This window comes from Tupaia chinensis, unplaced genomic scaffold, assembly GCF_000334495.1.
Source record: "Tupaia chinensis unplaced genomic scaffold, TupChi_1.0 Scaffold000341_1, whole genome shotgun sequence".
Taxonomy (NCBI): Eukaryota; Metazoa; Chordata; class Mammalia; order Scandentia; family Tupaiidae; genus Tupaia; species Tupaia belangeri.
Window position 1 is genome coordinate 3,374,809 of NW_006159835.1, and position 22,385 is coordinate 3,397,193.

General features: G+C 37.3%; 1 protein-coding gene across 2 annotated transcripts in view; it reads left to right on the plus strand.

Annotated features, from left to right (window-relative positions):
• Positions 1 to 20,171, plus strand: part of XPO1 (exportin 1) — a 56,192-nt gene extending 36,021 nt beyond the window's left edge. For both annotated transcript variants that reach the window (XM_014589219.2, XM_027773339.1), the window contains 16 exons: positions 3,049 to 3,177; positions 4,790 to 4,948; positions 6,207 to 6,404; positions 8,015 to 8,153; positions 8,352 to 8,533; positions 8,619 to 8,775; positions 8,866 to 9,029; positions 9,298 to 9,432; positions 10,424 to 10,607; positions 10,926 to 11,032; positions 13,222 to 13,416; positions 14,781 to 14,949; positions 15,652 to 15,786; positions 15,878 to 16,037; positions 16,117 to 16,213; positions 19,232 to 20,171. In XM_014589219.2, the coding sequence (XP_014444705.1) occupies positions 3,049 to 3,177; positions 4,790 to 4,948; positions 6,207 to 6,404; positions 8,015 to 8,153; positions 8,352 to 8,533; positions 8,619 to 8,775; positions 8,866 to 9,029; positions 9,298 to 9,432; positions 10,424 to 10,607; positions 10,926 to 11,032; positions 13,222 to 13,416; positions 14,781 to 14,949; positions 15,652 to 15,786; positions 15,878 to 16,037; positions 16,117 to 16,213; positions 19,232 to 19,378 (2,457 nt within the window). In that variant the 3' untranslated portion in view covers positions 19,379 to 20,171. The remainder of the gene's footprint in view (positions 1 to 3,048; positions 3,178 to 4,789; positions 4,949 to 6,206; positions 6,405 to 8,014; positions 8,154 to 8,351; positions 8,534 to 8,618; positions 8,776 to 8,865; positions 9,030 to 9,297; positions 9,433 to 10,423; positions 10,608 to 10,925; positions 11,033 to 13,221; positions 13,417 to 14,780; positions 14,950 to 15,651; positions 15,787 to 15,877; positions 16,038 to 16,116; positions 16,214 to 19,231) is intronic.
• Positions 20,172 to 22,385: the final 2,214 nt, after the last annotated feature.

Genomic DNA, 22,385 nt, shown 5'->3' on the forward strand with positions numbered 1-22,385 from the left:
AAACAGGTTAGTATTCTGTTCAAATAGTAGGTACATGAACCTATTGACAGCTGAAGACAGGACAAAAACCCTTAAAACTGGACAACAAAGCTTAGAAGAAAAGCAGCAATATTTTAGTCAAGTCACAGAATGCTTTTTCACCAGTTCAGTCTCATGTACTTAATCTATCTTGTGTTGTGGTTTGATCTTCCCAGTTGAATTCTGGGATATAATATTCAACTCCAGACTTGTCCCTACAATTAAGTTGGCCATTTTCTTAGTTTTTGAATTCTTATTTCTGTGTGTCTGCATTTAATTTTCCTGATGTAGCACTCCCTTAAAAACTTTGTGGAGATCTGGTCTAGTGCTGGTAAATTCTTTCAGGTTTTGTTTATCTGAGAATGTTTCTTCCTACTGTAATCTTGCTGGTTACAGTATTGGTTTAAATTGCTCTTCCCTTAACACTTTGAATATATTTTCCCATTCTTTCCTTGCTGACATTGTTTCCGATGAGAGGTCTGCTGTTAGTCTTATGGGATATCCTTTGTAGGTTACTTGCCGTTTTTTTTCTTGCCAGTCTTAGTATCTTGTCTTTGTGGTTTTGGTCACTCTGGCTATAATGTATCTTGGAGAAGATCTTCTTGGGTTGATTCTATTTGGGGTCCCTTGTATTTCTTGGGACTGGATCTTTGAGTGTCTCTCTAGGTTTGGAAAGTTTTCTTGCAGGATTTCATGGAATAGATTATCAATGCCCTTATGAGTCTCTTCGCCTTCTGGGATGCAATTAACTGGATGTTTGGACGTTTGGTATCTAGTATTTCTCATATATTCTCAAATTTTGGGGCAATTTTCTCAGTCTTTGTGGTGGATTTTTCTAGGCCAGCAATTTTCTCTTCTGCATCTAAGATTCTGTTTTCTGTATGATTTAGTCTGCTTTTAATACTGTAAAGAGAGATTTTTACTTCTTGTATTATATATAACCTTCATCTCTCTAACAGTTTCATCTGATTCTTTTGTAAAATGTGTAATTCCTTTTTTAGATCTTGCATTAATTTCCTCACCCCCTGGAACTGGTTGGCTCCTTTCTCCTGCCTCTTCCGCAGTTCAGTGTCTCTCTTCTCTTCCATCTCTGTTAGCTTTGACAGTATGAGTGTTCTAAATTGTTTATCAGACATTTCCATTGAACTATATGTGGATGAAGAGGAGTTAATTCTTTTCCCTTGGAGGAGAGGTATTTGCCCGCTTTCCCATATTTCTTGTGACCCTGCAGTGATTTCTAGTCATTTGATGGATAGTGTGTTTCTTCCCAAACTTGAAGTTCAATCTGAGCATCGAGGAGCGTGCAGAAGAAAAGGAAACAGAGAGAGAAACAACAGCAGCAGCAACAACAACAACAAAACAAACAGAAAAAGAAGAAAAGCTAAGAAAAACTACAACTAAAAAAAAAAACTAAAAATTATTATTTCCAAAAACTTAGTAAAAAAACAAAAATTAGAAAACCGCGCAAGCGCACAAGCATGCTGTGCAAAGTGGCTAGTTCTCAGGAGCCTTGAAGGTGTCTTCAAGAATGCCTGTTCTCTTGCCTCTCCTAGGTTGGGAGGAGAGGGAATTATTAACAAGATAATGGGGAAGGAGGAGCCAGAAAGTCCAGAAAATGCTTTGCCTTAAATTTTTAAAAGGAAAAATTCAAAATAAATAAGAGACAGAGGAGAGAGAAAGAGATAAAGACAGATACAGAGACAGGAGGCTTGAAAGGGGTCTTCCTACCATGCGAATTTGTGTGCTGGAGGCTTAATTATCAGCGGAATATCTTCATTTCTCTGTTTTCTCCTGAAATGGCTAGTTCTCAGGAGCCGTGAAGGTGTCTTCAAGAAAGTCTGTTCCCTTTCCTCTCCTGGATTTTGGTATTGTGGATTTATGTTACAGCTGCTGTTACATTGATAGATAATTAAGTTACATAAAAATTCTTGATGGAACCAGCAGATGGTATAATGGTTATGTCACTGGACTCCTATGTACATAGTCAACTGCAATTCAAGTCCTGGACTTGGTGACTTAAAATTCACATTGGGCACATGTACGTGTATACCCAAAATCTGGAAAGGAGAGTAAAGGAGAAGAGATTGCCTTATGTCTATCTCCCTGGAGGAAGGGGGTGATTTCTTGCTTTCTGTCTCTTTGGCTAATGCATGTGTCCTATAGCAAATGTCTCTCTTGAAAGAAAAGTCTTGCTGTTGTCAGCAGTTGCAGAGAACATTCTCATACATGAGGTACTTGTGCACTTGTTCAAACATTTTGTGGGAATTTTTTATATATATATAAGCAATTATCAGGTTAGTAGTAATGTCTGTTTTTAAGTTTCAGTGGTTTCTCCAATTGCTATCCATGAATCTACCATTCATATACCTTTTCTGAACAATAGAATATATTAGGGCCGGGCCAGCAGGTGGCATAGTGGTTAAGGCAACTAGATCTTACATTGCTGACTCCTCAGTTGAGGCCCTAGCCCCCCCCCCCCCCCCCCCCCCCGCCCCCAGCAGCTTGAGAAACACCAGACGTGAATACCTGCATTCCCAAAATATGAGAGAATGGAGGAGAGAGGATTGTGATGAAGCTATCCCCCTGGGGGTGATTTCTTACTTTATATCTATGGAAAGCACACATGACCTATAGCAAAATTTTTAGAAAGTTAATAACAATTTTTCCACACTGTATTAATCCTAGTTGTCTTGATGATCTCCTAAAATTTTAAGCAATTGCACGTCTTGGGTGCTGTTTAACTCCACACACAGAAATCATGATTTCCCTTGAAGTCATGCATGTACTATCTTAAGGGCATGTCTTAAGGGCATGTCAGAAGAAGGCATAGTATGCTCCTAAAACATGTACTGTGTATTGGGTAGGTAATGAAGTTACCTTAGTAATATATATGTAAAACAAAATATATTTGTTTGATTTGGTTCCTATCTCTTGTTCCTGATGGTTAAATACTTTCTTTTAATAGTTAATTGTAAATAAAGTATGTTTTAGGCTATTTAATTTTATGCTTATCTCTTCTATTTTTAATAGTTTCTGAATGTTCCAATGTTTCGAAATGTCTCTCTGAAGTGCCTCACTGAGATTGCTGGTGTTAGTGTAAGCCAGTATGAAGAACAATTTGTAACACTTTTTACACTGACAATGATGCAGCTAAAACAGGTAATTTAATACAACACTATTTGAAATTAACTGAACCATTTTAGTAACTTTGCAATGTTGAATTTCAGTTGTGCTATTTTCATATTTAGCAACCATAATATGATTACATATTTTGATTACATATTTATTGCATAAAACCAGTAGTAAGCTAGACATTTTTATGGGCTTTTTGAAAGTTCTTTGAAATGAAAGTTTGGGGATTTCATGGTGATTCTACAGAATATAATATGTACACTATTTTTAAGTTTTTCCTATAAGGTGCATGCACTTGCTATAGACAGAAAGGGAAGTTCTTTTCCATTCTCCTTTCTTGATTTGGACATGTAAGCCCACATGCTGGAGTGTTTTTCAAGCCACTGTTTCTGGGGTTTGAACTATATATTTAGTGTAATACCAACTATTTTGATCTCTATGACATCTGCTGTTCCTGTTTCTACAGAATTTAGAGGCTCAGTGTTTTAGAAATTTGACAGGACACAGGCAAACTTGGGGGTCTGTTGTCAGATCCGGTTTGATATCATGTCTGAAGGAATTGTTTCCAGTGCTAGTTTCAAGTGGTTATATATAAAATACTGTATTATAGTAGATTCTGTTATCTGAATGAATAAATTGGGTATTATTATATTTTTAATAGCACAAAGAAGGGAAACATTGGATAATTATTAAAGGTTATATTAGAGGCAATTAATTACCTTAGGACTTGTAACATTTTTAGTGAAGTATATTTACTCATGAGAGAGCGAGTGAGAAATATCACCAGCAGGGTCCAATTATGCCATAATCCCCTTTCTCTGCCTCTTAAGCTCATCAGGATCTTGGTAATGTGCATATATACCCAGCCTGTTTATAAGTGAACTGGGAGATCTGAAAATATGGTTGGTCATGTGGCTTTCAGCGCTGCAGCTAAGTTTGCTACTCACTACAACATTAGGCTGAGCTATAGTTTGCTGGTTGGGTGTTTTATTTACTTTATTTATTTGTTCCATGAGAAAGGGATGCTCAACAGAGCTTTCATGTCCTGATCCAGCCTCATGTTCTGCATGTTTTGATCATGGGCATACATGTGCATTCCTTCAAGGAGGTCCGTGGATGTGAACATAGCCTCTGCATTATCACTTTGCCACCAGCTAGCCCCCTAACATTTAAGAACAGTAAAAAATCTAGGTGATAAATATGAGAGCAAGTATAGCAGACTTACTTCTCTATATAGTTTAATATTAGCAAAGGGTTTTGGAATCTTTTTTTTTTGGTAGAGATTTTTGCTGTAGGGTGCATGCACTTGCCAGAGAGAGAGACAGAAAGCAAGAAATCACCCCTCAGGGGGGACGGCCACACCGCAATCCCTTCTCTTCCATTCTCCTCTCGGGATCTTGGGCACGCACACACACACACCCGGCTTGAATTTAAGCCACCGGGTCCAGAGCTCGAACCGCGGTCAACTACTTGGGAGTTCAGTGACATAGCCATTATGTTAACTGCTGGTCCTGGGTTTTGGAATCTTAAGCTCTTAAATAATACCATCTTTTGTTGATTGTAAAAGATGAGTTATCCATAAAGTGATTCAAAAGATTAATTATATAGAATAATTAATAATCTGTTTTTAAACTTGTAGATGCTTCCCTTAAATACCAATATTCGACTTGCATACTCAAATGGCAAAGACGATGAACAGAACTTTATTCAAAATCTCAGTTTGTTTCTCTGCACCTTTCTTAAGGAACATGGTCAACTTATAGAAAGAAGATTAAATCTCAGGGAAACACTCATGGAGGTAGGCTTTGTGGAGTCTTTGAAACCTGAAGTTCTCTACATAATTAAAACCTCTTTAAAAAGTGTACCTTTCTTCTAAAATGTATGTACATTTGAGGTTTCTTGTTAATTTCCTTTGCATTATAGGTAGATGTTGTCAATCTTGTGTTACAGTTATGAACTCAATATTCTGATTTTTTCTGTAAAACTAGGACAAGTTTGTCATCAAAATTTACATTTCTTTTTTTTTTTTAAGAATTATTTATTTTTTTATTTATTCATTCATATATTTCAATTTGACCGGAGAGAGAGAAAGTGAGAAAGCAAGCCAGCAGTTCCGGGATTCGAACTGTGGTTGGCCTTGTGGGAGTGTCCAGTGCCTTAACCACCATACCACCTGCTGGTACCCCTCAAAATTACATTTCTGAAGGGTATTATGGAAATCATTTCTGAGAAGTCCAAATGTTTCTTGTTTTTATCGAGGCATAATTTTACTTAACATAAATTTATTTACTCACTTAAATATGTTCAGTGGCATTTTAGTGCATTCCAAATACTGTGTAACAATTAATATCAGTTCTAAAACATTTTTGTCATCTTCAAAGGTGACCCTGTACCCATGAAACAGGTCACTCCTCCATTCCATTCTCTCAACAATCCTTGGTAACCACTAATTTGCTTTCTGTCTCTATGCATAGATGTCTCTATTCTGCATACTTCATATAAATGGAATCAAAGTGTATGGCCTTTTCTGCCTGGTTTCTTTTACTTGGCATAATGTTTTAAAAGTTCAGCCATGTTAAACGTCTGTATTACTGTTTACTATGGCTATGATCCATTCCTTATTGTGCCTGTATATCGTATTTTAGGAATATATCAAATTTCGTTCGTCCACCTGTAATTGACATTTTCGTCATTTTTGCCTTTTGACTACTAGTACTAAGGACCTTTTAAACTTTAATACCTTTTTATTGGATCATTAGAAAAGTCATGATGTGTTGTGTAGAAAACCATGAAAAATACATCATGACTTTACTGAAAACTCAATCAATATTGATGAACTTACGGAGGAGTTTTTTTTTTTTTGAAGTGTATTGTAGGATATGTCAGAAGAAGTGCAATAGCTCCCATGTTGTGTAATCTATTACTGGGTGAGTAATGAAATCTCAGAATTGTGCTACATAAAGTGCTTTTTAAAAATTTCTCGTCATGTAGCAAGTGTAAGGCAGTTTGGGATTAATGTTGAAGAATAATTTTAATGGTTTTGTTCTTATATATAGGCCCTTCATTATATGTTGTTGGTATCTGAAGTAGAAGAAACTGAAATCTTTAAGATTTGTCTTGAATACTGGAATCATTTGGCAGCTGAACTCTATAGAGAGAGCCCATTCTCTACGTCTGCCTCTCCTTTGCTGTCTGGAAGTCAACATTTTGATGTTCCTCCCAGAAGACAGCTGTATTTGCCCGTGTTATCTAAGGTAAGAGTAAATGTAGTTGGTTGACTGCTCTTTTTTCTCATTGTTTACTGTGGTTTAGAGAGGTTTTTGCTATAGGGCGTGTGCGCTCGCCAGAAAGACAAAAAGCAAGGAATCACCCCCCGAGGGGGATTGGCTATGTCACAATCCCTTCTCCTCCATTTCTCCTCTCTGGATCTTGAGCATGCATGCACATGTGGTGCTTGGCATGAGTTCAATCCACCGGGTCTGGGACTCCAACCACGGGTTGACTACATGGGAGTCCAGTGACATAAGCATTATACCAACTGCTGGTGGTTTTTTTAATACCTTGCAATTGGGTACATGCTGTTCCGGGACGAACTGGGAAGGGGAGAGAGAAAGTGAGAAAGCATCCTCCAGGGGCAAGGCCATACCACAATTTCTTTTCTATTACCCTCTTGGGATTTTGGGCATGCTCACAGAGGTTGTGTTTTTCAAAGCCACCAGGTTTAAGGACTCAAACCGTCGGCCATATGGGATTCAGCTCATTTAGCCACCAGGCTACAGGCTGGCCCTGTGTTTGTTCACTGTTTGTTGAAGGATAAATGCAAAGACTTTTCATTTTTGGCTATACTATAAATTTATGAACTGCTTACAGAAAATCCAACAATTCCTCTGGATATTGTGTACTACAGCGTAAAAGAGATTGGTTTGAGGGCCCTGGTTCTCAAAAGAATGATCCTTGTCCCGGCAGCATCAGCATCACCTGTGAGTTAGATATACAAATTCATAGGACCAGCAGATGACACAATGGTTGTATCACTGGACTCCCATGTAGTTGACCATGCTTTGAGTCCCAGTCCCGATGATTTAAAACTCAATAAAAGGTGCTTGTGTGCATGCCCCAGGAGACTAGAGAAGTAGGGATTGTGGTGTGACCATTCCCCCGGGGGTGGTGATTTCGTGCTTTCTGTCTTTCTCTTAAAAATGAAAAAAGTACAAATTACTGGGCTGGCAGGTGGTGTGGTGGTTTAAGGTGCTAGACTTGCACGTGGCTGACAGCAGTTTGAGTATGAGACCTCGTAGCTTTCTTTCTCAAATTTCCCTCTGTGTCTCTTTGGTCAAATTAAAAATAATAATTAAAGGGGCTGGCAGGTGGCATGATGATTAAGGGCTTTGGACTTCCACATGGCCAGCCGTAGTTTGAGTCCTAGACCTGGTGGCTTGCTTTCTCACGTTCTTTCTCTTTCTCAGTCTGTCCCTTTCTGGTCAAATTAAAATTAAAAAGTTAAATAAAATAATTCTTTTAAAAAAATACAAATCCATTGCCATTTATCAGAATCTGGGAATGTAATATGGGAAATGTGTTATAAAAGTCAGATTTTTTAAAAAATTAACATTAGACATGGTGAGATAGTTCTTTGAAGACCATTGTTTTAGAGTCATATTTTAAATGTATGAGTGTTTAACATATTTTATTATTTTTGTGGAAATCACTTTGGCCTGGTAATATTAAATACTTGTCTTCAGCATTTTTTTTTTCCTTTTGCTGCTGAGGTTTTTTTTTTTTCCCCCCTGAATTTCTGCATTTGATACGGCTCATTTCAATGGTCTGAGAAAATTTTTTTCTCCATTGGTTTATTGTTCAATAGGTCCGTTTATTGATGGTTAGCCGTATGGCTAAACCAGAGGAAGTATTGGTTGTAGAAAATGATCAGGGAGAAGTTGTGAGAGAATTCATGAAGGATACAGATTCCATAAATTTGTATAAGAATATGAGAGAAACATTAGGTAAGTTAAATACTACTACTTTAATCTAAACCTTTGTAAGCTTGTTGGTGGGGTGGAAATAATTTTCAGTAGATCACAGATAGTTTATAAATTTTATAATAGCTGTCTTTATTAATGTATTAATATTCTCTAGGAAACTTTTTTGCTAATTAAGTTTTACATTTGAAACACCTCAAACTTTTTTTTTTTTTTTGGTAGTTTATCTTACTCACCTGGATTATGTAGATACAGAAAGAATAATGACTGAGAAGCTTCACAATCAAGTGAATGGTACAGAATGGTCATGGAAAAATTTGAATACATTGTGTTGGGCAATAGGTTCTATTAGTGGAGCCATGCATGAAGAGGATGAAAAACGATTTCTTGTTACTGTTATAAAGGTATGCAACATCTCCATATGAAATAGAATCATTTGAGTCGTTTCACCCTTTTACATGAATGACCCAATTTCATCTTAATTTATAGGATCTATTAGGATTATGTGAACAGAAGAGAGGCAAAGATAACAAAGCTATTATTGCATCAAATATCATGTACATAGTAGGTCAATATCCAAGATTTTTGAGAGCTCACTGGAAATTTTTGAAGACTGTAGTTAACAAACTTTTCGAATTCATGCATGGTAAATCTCTTCGTTTAATAGTTTTTTGTTTGTTTGTTTGTTTGCTTTAGTTTTGTTGAACAAAGTAAATGAATATTTTTCTCTTATTAGAGACCCATGATGGAGTCCAGGACATGGCTTGTGATACATTCATTAAAATAGCTCAAAAATGCCGTAGACATTTTGTTCAGGTTCAGGTTGGAGAAGTGATGCCATTTATTGATGAGATTTTAAACAACATTAACACTATAATTTGTGATCTTCAACCTCAACAGGTATGTAAAGTGTTAAAAGGTATTTTAAGATAGTAATTTGTATATTAATTAGAATTTATGAATGAAAATAGAAAGAGAACCACCACTGGATTCAGTTCAAGTGTCTCTCTGGTTGAATTTATATAGCAAGACCAAAATTTAACTGGAGTTTTATTAGGCTGTTGCCCTACATAGTATAAATTATTTTTGACAAGTCAGATTACATTTGTAAATAACTTGTGTGATATATTACTATGTAAATGTTAAAATGACTTCTTTTTTAAAATAGGTTCATACGTTTTATGAAGCAGTAGGGTACATGATCGGTGCACAAACTGACCAAACAGTACAAGAACATTTGATAGAAAAATACATGCTGCTCCCTAATCAAGTATGGGATAGTATAATCCAGCAAGCAACCAAAGTAAGTCTTAGAACTTTTTTCTTGCCTGTTTTGTTTTGTTTTGTTTTGTTTTGGTGTCAGAGGTTATGTACCCTGGCCAGAGAGAGGGAAAGTAACCCATGCCACAATCCTTTTTCCTCCAGCTGGTAAGGATGTAGGAAATGCATAGCCCTTAGCTCTTGTGCCCCTTGATCAAACTCTTTAAGTTCTAAAAAAGCTTGTTAAAAAGAGGTAGTAGTGAATTCAGTACTTTGACCTTGTATACCAGACCTCTTCCATATTTTTAGGTGTGATTTGCACATTTAAAACACTGGGGCCAGCAGGGGCATAGAGGCTAAGGCACTGGATCTTGCATGGCAGACTGCACGGTTCAAGTCCTGGGCCTACTAGCTTGAAAATTGTCCTGGATACTTATGTGTGTATGCCCCAAATCTAGAGGGGACTAGAGGATTGAGAATGTAGAATGGCCATTCCCCTCTGGGGAGGGATATCATACATTTCCTCTCTCTGGTGACCATGTGTATACCCTGTAGTAAAACATTTTAATAAAAATATGCATGTATTTTTACTCTGTTTTGATTTTTAAATGATATACTTATACTCCATTTCTAGGTAGACGTAAGTAATAAAGATGTAAGTGCTTTTAAAATTTGTAATAGAGCATGTGTGCTCACCAGAGAGGAAAAATGAAAAAGCACCTTTCAGGGGAGATAGCCATGCTATATCTGTTCTCTCAACATTTTGGGCACACATCCCTGTGTGCTTGGTGTGTTTCTCAGGCTGCTGAGTCCAGGATTCAAACCATACTATTGGTCCTGTGAGATCCAGTTGCCCTAACAGCTAGGCCACTACCTGGCCTCTTTGTGTTTCTTTTATTTTGTGTTTCTTTTAATTGTTTAGAATTATAAATTGTGGTGGTTTGGTATGTGGCGTGGTTTTGTTTTAGTAATTTAGTAATTACGTGGATAATTCTTACTCCGTAAATGGGATTTGGGTTTTTTCTTCTTCCCAGAATGTAGATATACTGAAAGATCCTGAAACAGTTAAGCAGCTTGGTAGTATATTAAAAACAAATGTGAGAGCCTGCAAAGCTGTTGGACACCCATTTGTAATTCAGCTTGGAAGAATTTATTTAGATATGCTTAATGTATACAAGTGCCTAAGTGAAAATATTTCTGCAGCTATCCAAGCAAATGGTAGGTAATTCGGAATTATTTTAGAATGCTTCATAGCAAATCAGTTCACTGCTTTTAGTTCAAACATTCAATATATATTACAGATTTTAATTAACCCTCCCATGTCCAAAGTGGTCCTTAATTTTATTTTTTAAGAATTAATTAATTTTATATTTATTTGACCAGAGAGGTACTTTGTACTTTGAACTTTAAATTTTTTTTAATGGTGAATGGAATCTTAATTGCATCTAAAGCAGTTAGTCCTAAGTACTACTGTGAAATTTTATTTGCCTAGGTATTGGTTATTTGGTTATTTTGGTATTTGGTTATATTTTTTAGGTGAAATGGTTACAAAGCAACCACTGATTAGAAGTATGCGAACAGTAAAAAGGGAAACTTTAAAGTTAATATCTGGTTGGGTGAGCCGGTCTAATGATCCACAAATGGTAAGTGAGAGCTGTTTCATTTTGTTATTTATGTTGATGTGCATTCTCTGGAATATGCTGTGTATTTACATATGTGCATTTTTAAAATTTTTATATTGCTATATTTAATTACTTAGGTGTCTGCAATGTGGATTATTTTAAAATCTATATATTGGAGTTGCTTGTATGTTAAAATTAATAATCAGTAATTTTTTAAAGAATTATTTGATTTAATTTTATTTATCCGTTAATTGATTTATTTTTGACCAGAGAGGGAGAGCGAGAGCGAGAGAGAAAGCAAGTTGCCTGGTCCAGGACTTGAACTGCGGTCAGCCATGTGGTAGTCCAGCATCCTTAACCACCATGCTGCTTGCTGGCCTCTATAATAGTTAAATTTTATCTTCCAAAGAAATTGTTAATTGCTGTTGGGAAAGATATGGAAGGGGTGGTAATAACTAATGAAGTAGCTAAAAAGATTGGGTCTTGAGTTCATTGACAAGTAGGAAGGATTAGTTGATGTAGTGCAGGTAGAATTTTTGTGTTCCTAGTTATTCAGAGGACAACTTACAGCGTTGAAAAGCTGCCATTAGTTTACCATTTTAGCAAGTGCATTTCTGATTAAAGGTTTTGACCATCTCTTTTGCTCTTAGTCTTAAATGGTGTTAAGAAAGTAAAACCAGCCCAGCGTGTCTCAACTTGGAAAGATGTGAAATATTTTTATGTATTATTACATCTTTTCATTTACTAGAGCTTTGGGACATTACAAAAAGTTTTATTCTGTTGCCTGATCAAGTGTGTCATGTAGTTGTGTAGTATTGAAATTTCAGTATTAATTTCTTGTTACTGAAATACGCAGTGAAGTTGTTCATAATTTTACTCCTTCAGAATTCTGAAAACTGTTAACATAAATATTGGAAGTGTTTTTTAAGGGTGTTTGCCATAGGGTGCACACACTAGCCAAAGAGAGGGAAAGTGAAAAATTACACCCCCCCCCCCAAGGCAATAGCCATGCTGCAGTACCTTCTCTTTCATTCTTACCTCAGGATTTTAAGCATGCACACATACATGCCCTGAGTATTTTTCAAGCTGCTAGGTCCAGGACTCTAACCACATAGTCAGCTGTGGGATACAACACCTTAGCCACCACTCCATCTGCTAGCCCATTTGTTTTTTGTTTTGTTTTGTTTTGTTTTAGAGAGATTTTTGCTATAGGGTGTATGTGCTCGCCAGAGAGCAGAGAGAGACAGAAAGCGAGGAATCAGCTCTCAGTGAGGATGGCCACACCGCAGTCCCTACTCCTCTATTCTCTTCCTGGGATCCTGGGAATGCATGCACATGTACCTCGTAAGAGGTTTAGGTGCCGTGTCCAGGACTCGAACCTCAGTCGACTTACATGGGAGTCTAGCAGTGTAATCATTTTGCCATGTGCTGGTTCTGCCATTTGTTATTATTTCATAAAATACTTACTAATTAGCATTTATTAAAAATTATTGATGTAGATTGGTTAGTAGTTTGGTATAATTCTTAGTTCTTTTCTTCCCTTTTTTTTTTAAAGAGGTTTTCGTCTTAGGGCTCTTGTGCTCAATGGGGGGAGAGGGAGAGAGAGGGAAAGCGAGAAATCGCCCTCTAGGGGGATGGCCACACTGCAATCAATCTCTTACCCTCCATTCTCCTCCTGGGATCTTGAACATGCACACACACATGACTGTCGTGAGTTTTCAGCCACCTGTTCTGGGACTTGAATCACAGTCAGCCTTGTGCTAGTCTAGTGATGTAACTGCTACATCAGCTGCTGGCCCTAATTCTTGGTTCTTATAGATTCCTTCAAGGAACTTGGATTCAGTGATGTTTAGAAGACTTTTCTTCACCTGTACATTTTTTCATCCCATACACATATACAGTATATCCAGAATCCTGGCCTGCCACACTTACTTGAATTCAGTAATCTAATTTTGACTACTTTTTCTTATATCTTAAGTCTCCAGCTATACTGTGTTTGTGAACCTTTCTGATCTATATGATTTCCTTGTTTAGTTTACTTAAAAATAGTTATGGGAAAACCTAATTAGAATGTAAGAATTACCCATTTTTAGCAGACGATCAGCCTGAATCTTCAGGTAAGAAAAACTTAGTTGGTTATGATAGTTTTAAACAACCCCATAATTTATGGTAGTCCCCAGATTAAAACTCGAACTTTATTTTTCCAACAGGTAGCTGAAAATTTTGTTCCCCCTCTGTTGGATGCTGTTCTCATTGATTATCAGAGAAATGTTCCAGCTGCTAGAGAACCAGAAGTGCTTAGTACTATGGCTATTATTGTCAATAAGTTAGGTGGACATATAACAGCTGAAATACCTCAAATATTTGATGCTGTTTTTGAGTGCACATTAAATATGATAAATAAGGTATGCAATTTACATTTCTGTGATATAATTAGAAATTCTATTTTCCTTTTTTTTTTTTTTTTGGTGGTGGGGCTTGAGATTTTTGCTATAGGGTGCGTGCGATTACTGGACATAAAGCAAAAAATCCACCCTCCAGGGGGCATGGCTACACTGCCCACAGCCCCTTCTGTTCCTTTCTCCTGGGATCTTGGGCAGGTATGCACATGTGCCCAGTCTGAGTTTAAAGCCCAGGTCCCAGACTCAAACTATGGTGGATAGTGTGGGAGTCTGGCAGTGTAACTGCTTCCCCATATGTTTGCCCCAGTTTTAAAAAATTGTTTATTTATTTACAGAATTTTTGAGTAATTTGCCAGAGGGTGCGCTCACTAGAGATGGGTGGGTGGGAGGAGCAAGAAAGCACAATCCATTCCCCACCCACACGCACCAGGGTCAGTGACTTTTGAACCACATTGTTTGAGTCTGCCATGTCAAATCCAGCCACCTTAACCTCCATGCTGTCTGGGACCATGTGTCAAACATTCTTTTAACAACTTAGTTTTATTCATTTGCTTAAAGAAATGGAATAGCATGTCTGTTTCTTGGTTATAAAAGTATACTGCACTAGTTCAATAAATTAAGATATGTGGATTAAGAAAGTCAGGCCTATACTTTTCAGTTTTATAAACATGGTATATTAGCTTAAGAAATGAGAACATGCCTTTTGCAAAGTAGCTAGCATTTTTATTCCCTAATCTGTTTTTTTTGTTTTTTTGAGAGGTTTTCACTATTGGGTGCGTGCGCTTGCCAGATAGAGACAGACAGACAAAAAAGAAAAAGCGAAAAAGACAGAAAGAAAGAAAGAAAGAAAAACCCCCCCCCCCCGGGGGGGGGGGATGGCAACTCCGCAATCCCTTCTCCATTCTCCTCTCGGGATCTTGGGCACACACGCAGTCGCACCCGGCATGAATCTCAAGCCACCAGGTCTGGGACGCAAACCGCGGTTGACTACATGGGAGTCCAGCGACATAGCCATTACGTTAACTGCTGGTCCCCCTAATCTGTATTAATTGTCTCAAAGTAACAAAAACAAGATAATAGTATTCGTGTTACTAGGAAATTTGATAGTTTACGTGGATTTTAATGACGTCTCATCATTGAGAAGGTGCTACTGTTTTTTCAGTTTAGTAATTTGAATAGCAGGTGGTAGTTGTAGTTTCTTCTTCCATGAGAGGTGAATTCTTTATTGTCTTTGTAGGAGACAGTATATCTTACAGGATCTCCACTGATAACCATAAACATTGATACCAAATTAAGGTTTGCTTTTTCCTTGCTATGTAAGATTTAGGACATTGAAATGTTATTTTGCTCCTGCCACTTAATTTTAGGACTTTGAAGAATATCCTGAACACAGAACGAACTTTTTCTTACTACTTCAGGCTGTCAATTCTCATTGTTTCCCAGCATTCCTAGCTATTCCACCCGCACAGTTTAAGCTTGTTTTGGATTCCATTATTTGGGCTTTCAAACATACTATGAGGAATGTTGCAGATACAGGTAAATATATTGAAAAGACATCTCTCCATTCATTTATGGGACATTCTAAAAACTGTCTATCGAGAGAGAGACAGTTTTTATATATACATCTAGCTAGTTGAAGATACTAGATTAGGTATCATTTCACTTGTCAGAGTTTTATCTGAGTGCATGAATTGTATATATAATATGCTATGTTCTAAAGGCAGTTTAATCAACTATTCAAGATTGAGTCCTAGGTAAAATTGAGTTAGAGGGAGAAGGACCTAAAATTCAAGGTATAAGGAGAATATACTGTTAAGAGACTTAGTTCTGTATCCTCACTACTTTAAGTGTTTCTTTTTCTTCAGCAGAGCTAGGGGTCAACTTAGGATAAGGATAAAAACAATTCTGGCAGGGAGGGGTTTGTATTTGCTTATAAATAATAATTGGTTATATAATACAAAGCTCTAATTCAGTGTTCTTCCTGTTTTGGGAATGGATGTGGAATCAACTGAACTTTTAGAAATAGTAAGAAGGTAGTGTAATGGTCATGACTTAGATTATCTGGAAGAAAGCCTGCATTTATTTTAATTATACTCCGTTACTAATTCAAGGTATATCAGCCAAGTAATAGTCAACACAGAAGAGGGGAGAATAGGCTTTGAATAAGAGTAAGAGCTGAAATGCTATCAAGAATGTTAGCAGTCTGGTAACCTTGAATTGGCGTTCTACATCTTTTAGGCTTACAGATACTTTTTACACTCTTACAAAATGTTGCGCAAGAAGAAGCTGCAGCTCAGAGTTTCTATCAGACTTACTTTTGTGATATTCTTCAGCATATTTTTTCTGTTGTGACAGACACCTCACATACTGCTGGTAAGAATTTAAAACCATTGAAGTGTTATGTATTCCAGCTGTTCTATTACATCTTACATCTTGAAGTTAATAATTTTCTTCTTACCAACAGGTTTAACAATGCATGCATCAATTCTTGCATATATGTTTAATTTGGTTGAAGAAGGAAAAATAAGCACACCATTAAATCCTGGAAATCCAGTTAACAACCAAATGTTTATTCAGGAATATGTGGCTAATCTCCTTAAGTCTGCATTCCCTCATCTACAAGAGTAAATATACTTTTTAATAAAATTAAAATTTTCAGCGTTAAAAAAAGTGATTATTTAATCATTGTGTTTTGATTTGCAGTGCTCAAGTAAAGCTCTTTGTGACAGGGCTTTTCAGCTTAAATCAGGATATTCCTGCTTTCAAAGAACATCTAAGGGATTTCCTAGTACAAATAAAGGTATGTGTATATTTGGAGTTGCAGAAATATTAGGGCTAAATGTGATTATCACATTGTGGTGTACGAGTGAGGTTTAAAAGAATGTATAGTCAGGATGGCCGATGTCATGGTGTTGAAGGAGCTGGAATCTCGCATAGCCAATTATAGTTCAAGTCCCAGACCTGGCAGCTTGCTTTCTCACTTTCCTTCTCTTTTTCTCTCTTCGTGCTCTCTAGTCAAACTAAAAAATAATAATAAATAAAATTAAATAAATAATTGTTTTAAAAGTGTGTATAGTCTAAGGCCAGATAGTGGTGGCATAGTTACAGTGACTGCATCCTACATGACTGACTATGCAGTTCAAGTCCTAGATCTGGCAGCTTGAGAAACATGCTGGTACATGTACAAGTATGCCCAAAATTCCAGTGGAGAATGGAGTAAAAGGGATTGTGGTGTGGCTATTCCCCTTGGGAGTTGTTTTCTCACTTTCTATCTCTGCTTCTGTCTCCCTTAGGAGATCACATGCCACTTTAGCAAAAATGGACAAACACCATGTACAGTCCTGCTAATAACTAGAGAATCTGAGGCTCATTACAAAATGAAAATCTACAGGGACCAGCAGATAGTATCGTGGTTACATTGCTGGACTGCCTTGTTGTTGACTATGATTTGAGTCCTAGACTTGGCGGCTTAAAACTCATGCTGGGCGTGTGTGTGTGTGTGTCTATTCCAAAACCCCCCAAGAGGAGAATGGAATAGAAAAGATTGTGGCATGGCCATCCCCCCGAGGGTAATTTCTAACTTTGTCTTTCTGTCTAAACATATGCACCTATAGCAAAAATCTTTTATAAAAAAAGAAAAACTGTAAATCTGGCCAGGGAGAAAATAGGTTTAGGATTGTTATTTAATTTAACTCACTATATTTTAGATTACCTAAGTATGTCCTGAAATGATCATTTTTCAGTTCTATAGACATCTTTAAGACATGGGGTACAGGGAAAGAAACTTTGGTAATTACTTTATTCACTGTTGGTATATAAATAAAGTAATGCTATTCTTTTCCCTCAAATTATTTTTTTTTTACAGTTTTTCCAGAAATATAACTACCTTTATTTATTTATTTAAATTGAAAGAGGGTACATGTGCTTACCAGAGGAAGGGGGCAAGGAGAAAGCACTCCCTTCTGGGAATCCTCTAATACCACAAACCACTCTTCTTCATTTCTCTAATTGCTGTTTGGATTTTGAACACGTATGCACATGTGTCCAAAATATTTTTCAAGCCTCCAGTGGCTGGAATTGAATGGTGGTTGCCCACGTGGGATCTAGCTCTCTTAGCCAGGCTAACTAGGGTATGGGACCTGTCCCTATATCATGTTTTAAAGAAACCTGGAATTATAACAATTATAAGTAGTTGTCTTAATCCAATTTTTCTCCTAAATATTTTTTTCTTTTGGAGAGATTTTTGCTATAGGGCGAATGCGCTTGCCAGAGATACAGAGAGATAGAAAGCGAGAAATCACCCCCCAGGGGGCATGGCCACACCGCAATCCCTTCTCCTCCATTTTCCTCTCTGGATCTTGGGCACGTATGCACATGTGTCCGGTGTGTGTTTAAACCACCAAGTCTGGGGTTCAAACTGCCATCCACTATATGGGAGTCCAGCGACATAGCCATTATTACACCAACTGCTGGTCCGATCTTGGGCACGTATGCACATGTGTCCGGTGTGTGTTTAAACCACCAAGTCTGGGGTTCAAACTGCCATCCACTATATGGGAGTCCAGCGACATAGCCATTATTACACCAACTGCTGGTCCTCAAAAATACAATTTTTTTTGGGGGGGGGGGAGAGGTTTTTGCTATAGGGCGAATGCGCTTGCCAGAGATACAGAGAGATAGAAAGCGAGAAATCATCCCCCAGGGGGGATGACCATGCTGCAATCCCTTCTACTCCATTCTCCTCTTGGGATCTTGAGCATGCACGCACATGCACCCAGCGTGAGTTTAAGCCACCGGGTCCAGGACTCGAACTACGTTCAGCTACATAGGAGTTCAGCTACATGGCCATTACACTAACTGCTGCTCCCCAAAATACATTTTTTAAACAATGAAAGTATTAGCTAATTTCACTATTTTTAAATGTCATAGAAAACAAGGAAAAATCTGAAAACCCATCTTGAAGACAGTGGTAATATAACTAAATTTAATTATCATTAGCCTTAGGAGAAATATCTATGTTTGTATCTGTGCATGTGAAGAATATTTAATATGCATAATTACTTTTTTGTTTTATTTTGTTTTTCCAGAATACATTGTATATTGTCTCAATCAAGCACATCAACATACATGTTATTGTCAACAAATTATTTTCCATTTCTTGTTTCCTGTCTACTTTATTATTTTTGCCATCCTTGATTCCCTATCTTTCACCATCTCCCATGTCCCACCCTCTTCCCACACTGACTTTGGTATCCATGGTTGCTTTCTATACCTCCCCCTCCCCCCCCCTTTTTTTTTAATTCTGTGTCTGGATTTTTGCAGGGGGCAGCGGGGCAATGGGAAAGCATCCACTAGGAAGAGTGGTGTTACAGGAGGACTGGCCATACAGCCAATCCCTGCTCCTCCGTTTTCATCTCAGAATTTTTTTGGTCAAACATGCACATATCATGAATCATGTAGGGTCTATCTGCCTTAACCACCATGCTACCAGCTACCCCTACCTAACACTTTTGGCTTTAATGTAGTTACATAAGGTTGTATCAATAGACCAGCAGCCTCAGCCAGCTCAGATCATAGGTATGTGCACCTGTAGTGTCTACAGCTTTCCAACATAAGCCCAGGGCCTTGCCGTGTGTGTATAGTATCAAAGAGCAAAACACTCTGGTGGTATACATATTATACCTGGTCATTTAAATATTTTAAATATTTTAAATAACTGGTCATTTATATTCTTTCTCTAAATGGTAAATACTTGTCTACAATTGCGATTTTCAGAGGCATGTTGAAGTTTATCATGATGTTTCAACTCTTTTCACAGGAGTTTGCAGGTGAAGACACATCTGATTTGTTTTTGGAAGAAAGAGAAACAGCCCTTCGGCAGGCTCAAGAAGAAAAGCATAAGCTTCAAATGTCTGTCCCTGGCATCCTTAATCCACATGAAATTCCAGAAGAAATGTGTGATTAAATATGAAGTCATGCTGTTTTTTTTTTTCTCTGCAACTTTTGTTGGCAGGAAAAAAAACAACATCTGGATATTTGTCGACCAAAATGATGCCAATTTGTAAATTAAAATGTCACCTAGTGGCCCTTTTTCTTATGTGTTTTTTGTATAAGAAATTTTCTGTGAAATATCCTTCCATTGTTAAAGCTTTTGTTTTGGTCATCTTTATTTAGTTTGCATGAAGTTGAAAATTAAGGCATTTTTAAAAATTTTACTTCATGCCCATTTTGTGGCTGGGCTAGGGGGAGGAGGCAAATTTGATTTGAACAGATACTTGTAAATTCTGATGCAAAATTATACAATTTTTCCTGTAAACAGTACCAATTTTTAATTAGGGAGCATTTTCTTTCTAGCCTGCATTTTGGTCTAGAAGAAAAGGTTATGAGTAAAACAAATTGCGTTGTTAAAAGGATTATAGTGCTGCATTGTCTGAAGTTAGCACCTCTTGGACTGAATCGTATGTCTAGACTACATGTATTACAAGTCTGTATGGCAAGTTTGCAGCAAGATCATGTGCATATCATCCCATTGTAAAGCGACTTCAAAAAATATGGGAACACAGTTAGTTATTTTTACACAGTTCTTTTTGTTTTTGTGTGTGTGTGCTGTCGCTTGTCGACAACAGCTTTTTGTTTTCCTCAATGAGGAGTGTTGCTCATTTGTGAGCCTTCATTAACTCGAAGTGAAATGGTTAAAAATATTTATCCTGTTAGAATAGGCTGCATCTTTTTAACAACTCATTAAAAAACAAACAAAACAAAACTGGCTTTTGAGATGACTTATACTAATTTACATTGTTTACCAAGCTGTAGTGCTTTAAGAACACTACTTAAAAAGCAAAATAAACTTGGTTTACATTTACTTTCCATTATTGGCTCAAAGTTATTCCTGTAGTAATGAAAGAGACTATTTGTGTTCAAGCATATAGTAACTTTTAAAAATTTATTTAACTTTATTTGTCTACTTACTTAAATTTGACCAGAGAGGGACAGAGCTTAGAGGCACAGGATGGGGGAGTGAGAAAGCAAGCTACCAGGTCTGGGGCTTGAACCATGGTCGGCCATGTGGGAGTCCAGCACCCTTAACCACCATACCACCTACCTGCCCCAGGATCGAGTAATATGTTAATGTAAAGTTTGATACTTGCTATCTTAACAGGTAAGGTTTCTTAGGTAATTATTAAGAGTAAATGCAGCAGGTACATAAAATGAACATGCTTCTGAGATATATTATGTTCTTTTGTGATCTTCTGGTAAATACTCCCTTTATTTGGGATAAAGGAGAACCTTCTGTTAACAACAGTTAGGATAGACATGTAGCAAAGATTACACATTAGTCTTAGAACGAGCACTCAAGTATATTAAGTAATTATTAGAGATATTTTTTATTGTATTTCAAAATAGAATTGTTATAAATACTCAGGAACCTTTAAGAAAGGTTGAAGATAGAGACCTATAAAATAGGCAAAGGGATAGAACTAAAGGTAGAGAATAAGCCATCTTCGGTAGGATTAAACTAGCCTTTTCTTTTTCTTTTTTTTTTTTTTGTTTGTTTAAATTATTTTATTTATTTTTTGGAGAGGTTTTTGCTATAGGATGTATGTGCTCGCCAGAGACAGTGAAAAATCACCCCCCGGGGGGATGGCCACGCCACAATCCCTTCTCCGTTCTCCTCTCTGGATTTTGGGCATGCATGCACACGGCGCCTGGCGTGAGTTTCAAGCCACTGGGTCTGGGACGTGAGCTGTGGTCAACTGCATGGGAGTCCAGCGACATAGGCATTATGCTAACTGTTGGTACCTTTATTATTTTTTCACAGGAGTTTTGCCAGAGGAAGAGAGACAGGGAGAGGGAGAAAGCAAGCCACCAAGTTCGGGACTTGAACTGTGGTCAGCCATGTGGGAATTCCAGCACCTTAACTACCATGCCACCCACTGGACCCCAAATTAGCCTTTTCTAAGCGTTCGAGTGCCTCATGTTTATGGAGAATCAGCAACTTGTAGGATTGCTGTACCTCCCAACTTGCCAGACCTTTAGCAAAAATGCCAGTGTTTCATTAGATGAAATCTTGTGCAAAATCATTTCTCCTCCAAACTTGTAAATAGTAAGGATTTAAATGTAAAAAACCTAATATAAAGCTTTTGTTTGAAAATGTTCTTACATTTTCAGATCTGATTTGGGTGTATTAATTTGTTAATTGCTGTCTACCCAAAAATACATTCAAAAGAGTTAATGGATCAGCGAAGAGTTTGGGTCTAGATCACTTGGCACTATGAGATAGCTAGTGAGTTTTGTTAAACATACCCATCAACATATTCAACATTGCCTCAGTAGGGTTCTTATTCTCCTATAGTCACACCTTCTAGACTTGGGAAGTGTTTCAGAAAACCAAGCTTTGGCTTAGAAACCAGGATGATGGGCTTTGCAGTAAAAATGATTGGCAACTAGTAGTTTAACCACTGCCCCCAAAAAGCTTATACCTTTACAAGGGTACTAGAAGTTACAGATTAGAAGAGCATCATTTCTTCAAGGTGGGAATGTAAGAACAACACAATCGTGGGAAACAATCTAAAAAACTTAGACTAGAAAGACCAGATATAAGTGGATCTCAGAGGTATAGTCCAAATTTTAGTCCCTTGTACACTTTTTTTTTTTTTTTTTAAAGGGGTTTTTTTTATGGGGCGTGTGCTGAAGTTACAGATTAGAAGAGCATCATTTCTTCAAGGTGGGAATGTAAGAACAACACAATCGTGGGAAACAATCTAAAAAACTTAGACTAGAAAGACCAGATATAAGTGGATCTCAGAGGTATAGTCCAAATTTTAGTCCCTTGTACACTTTTTTTTTTTTTTTTTAAGAGGTTTTTGCTATAGGGTGCGTGTGCTCGCCAGAAAGAGAGACAGCGAGAAACCACCCCCCAGGGGGGATGGCCACACTGCAATCCCTTCTCTTCCATTTTCCTCTCAGGATCT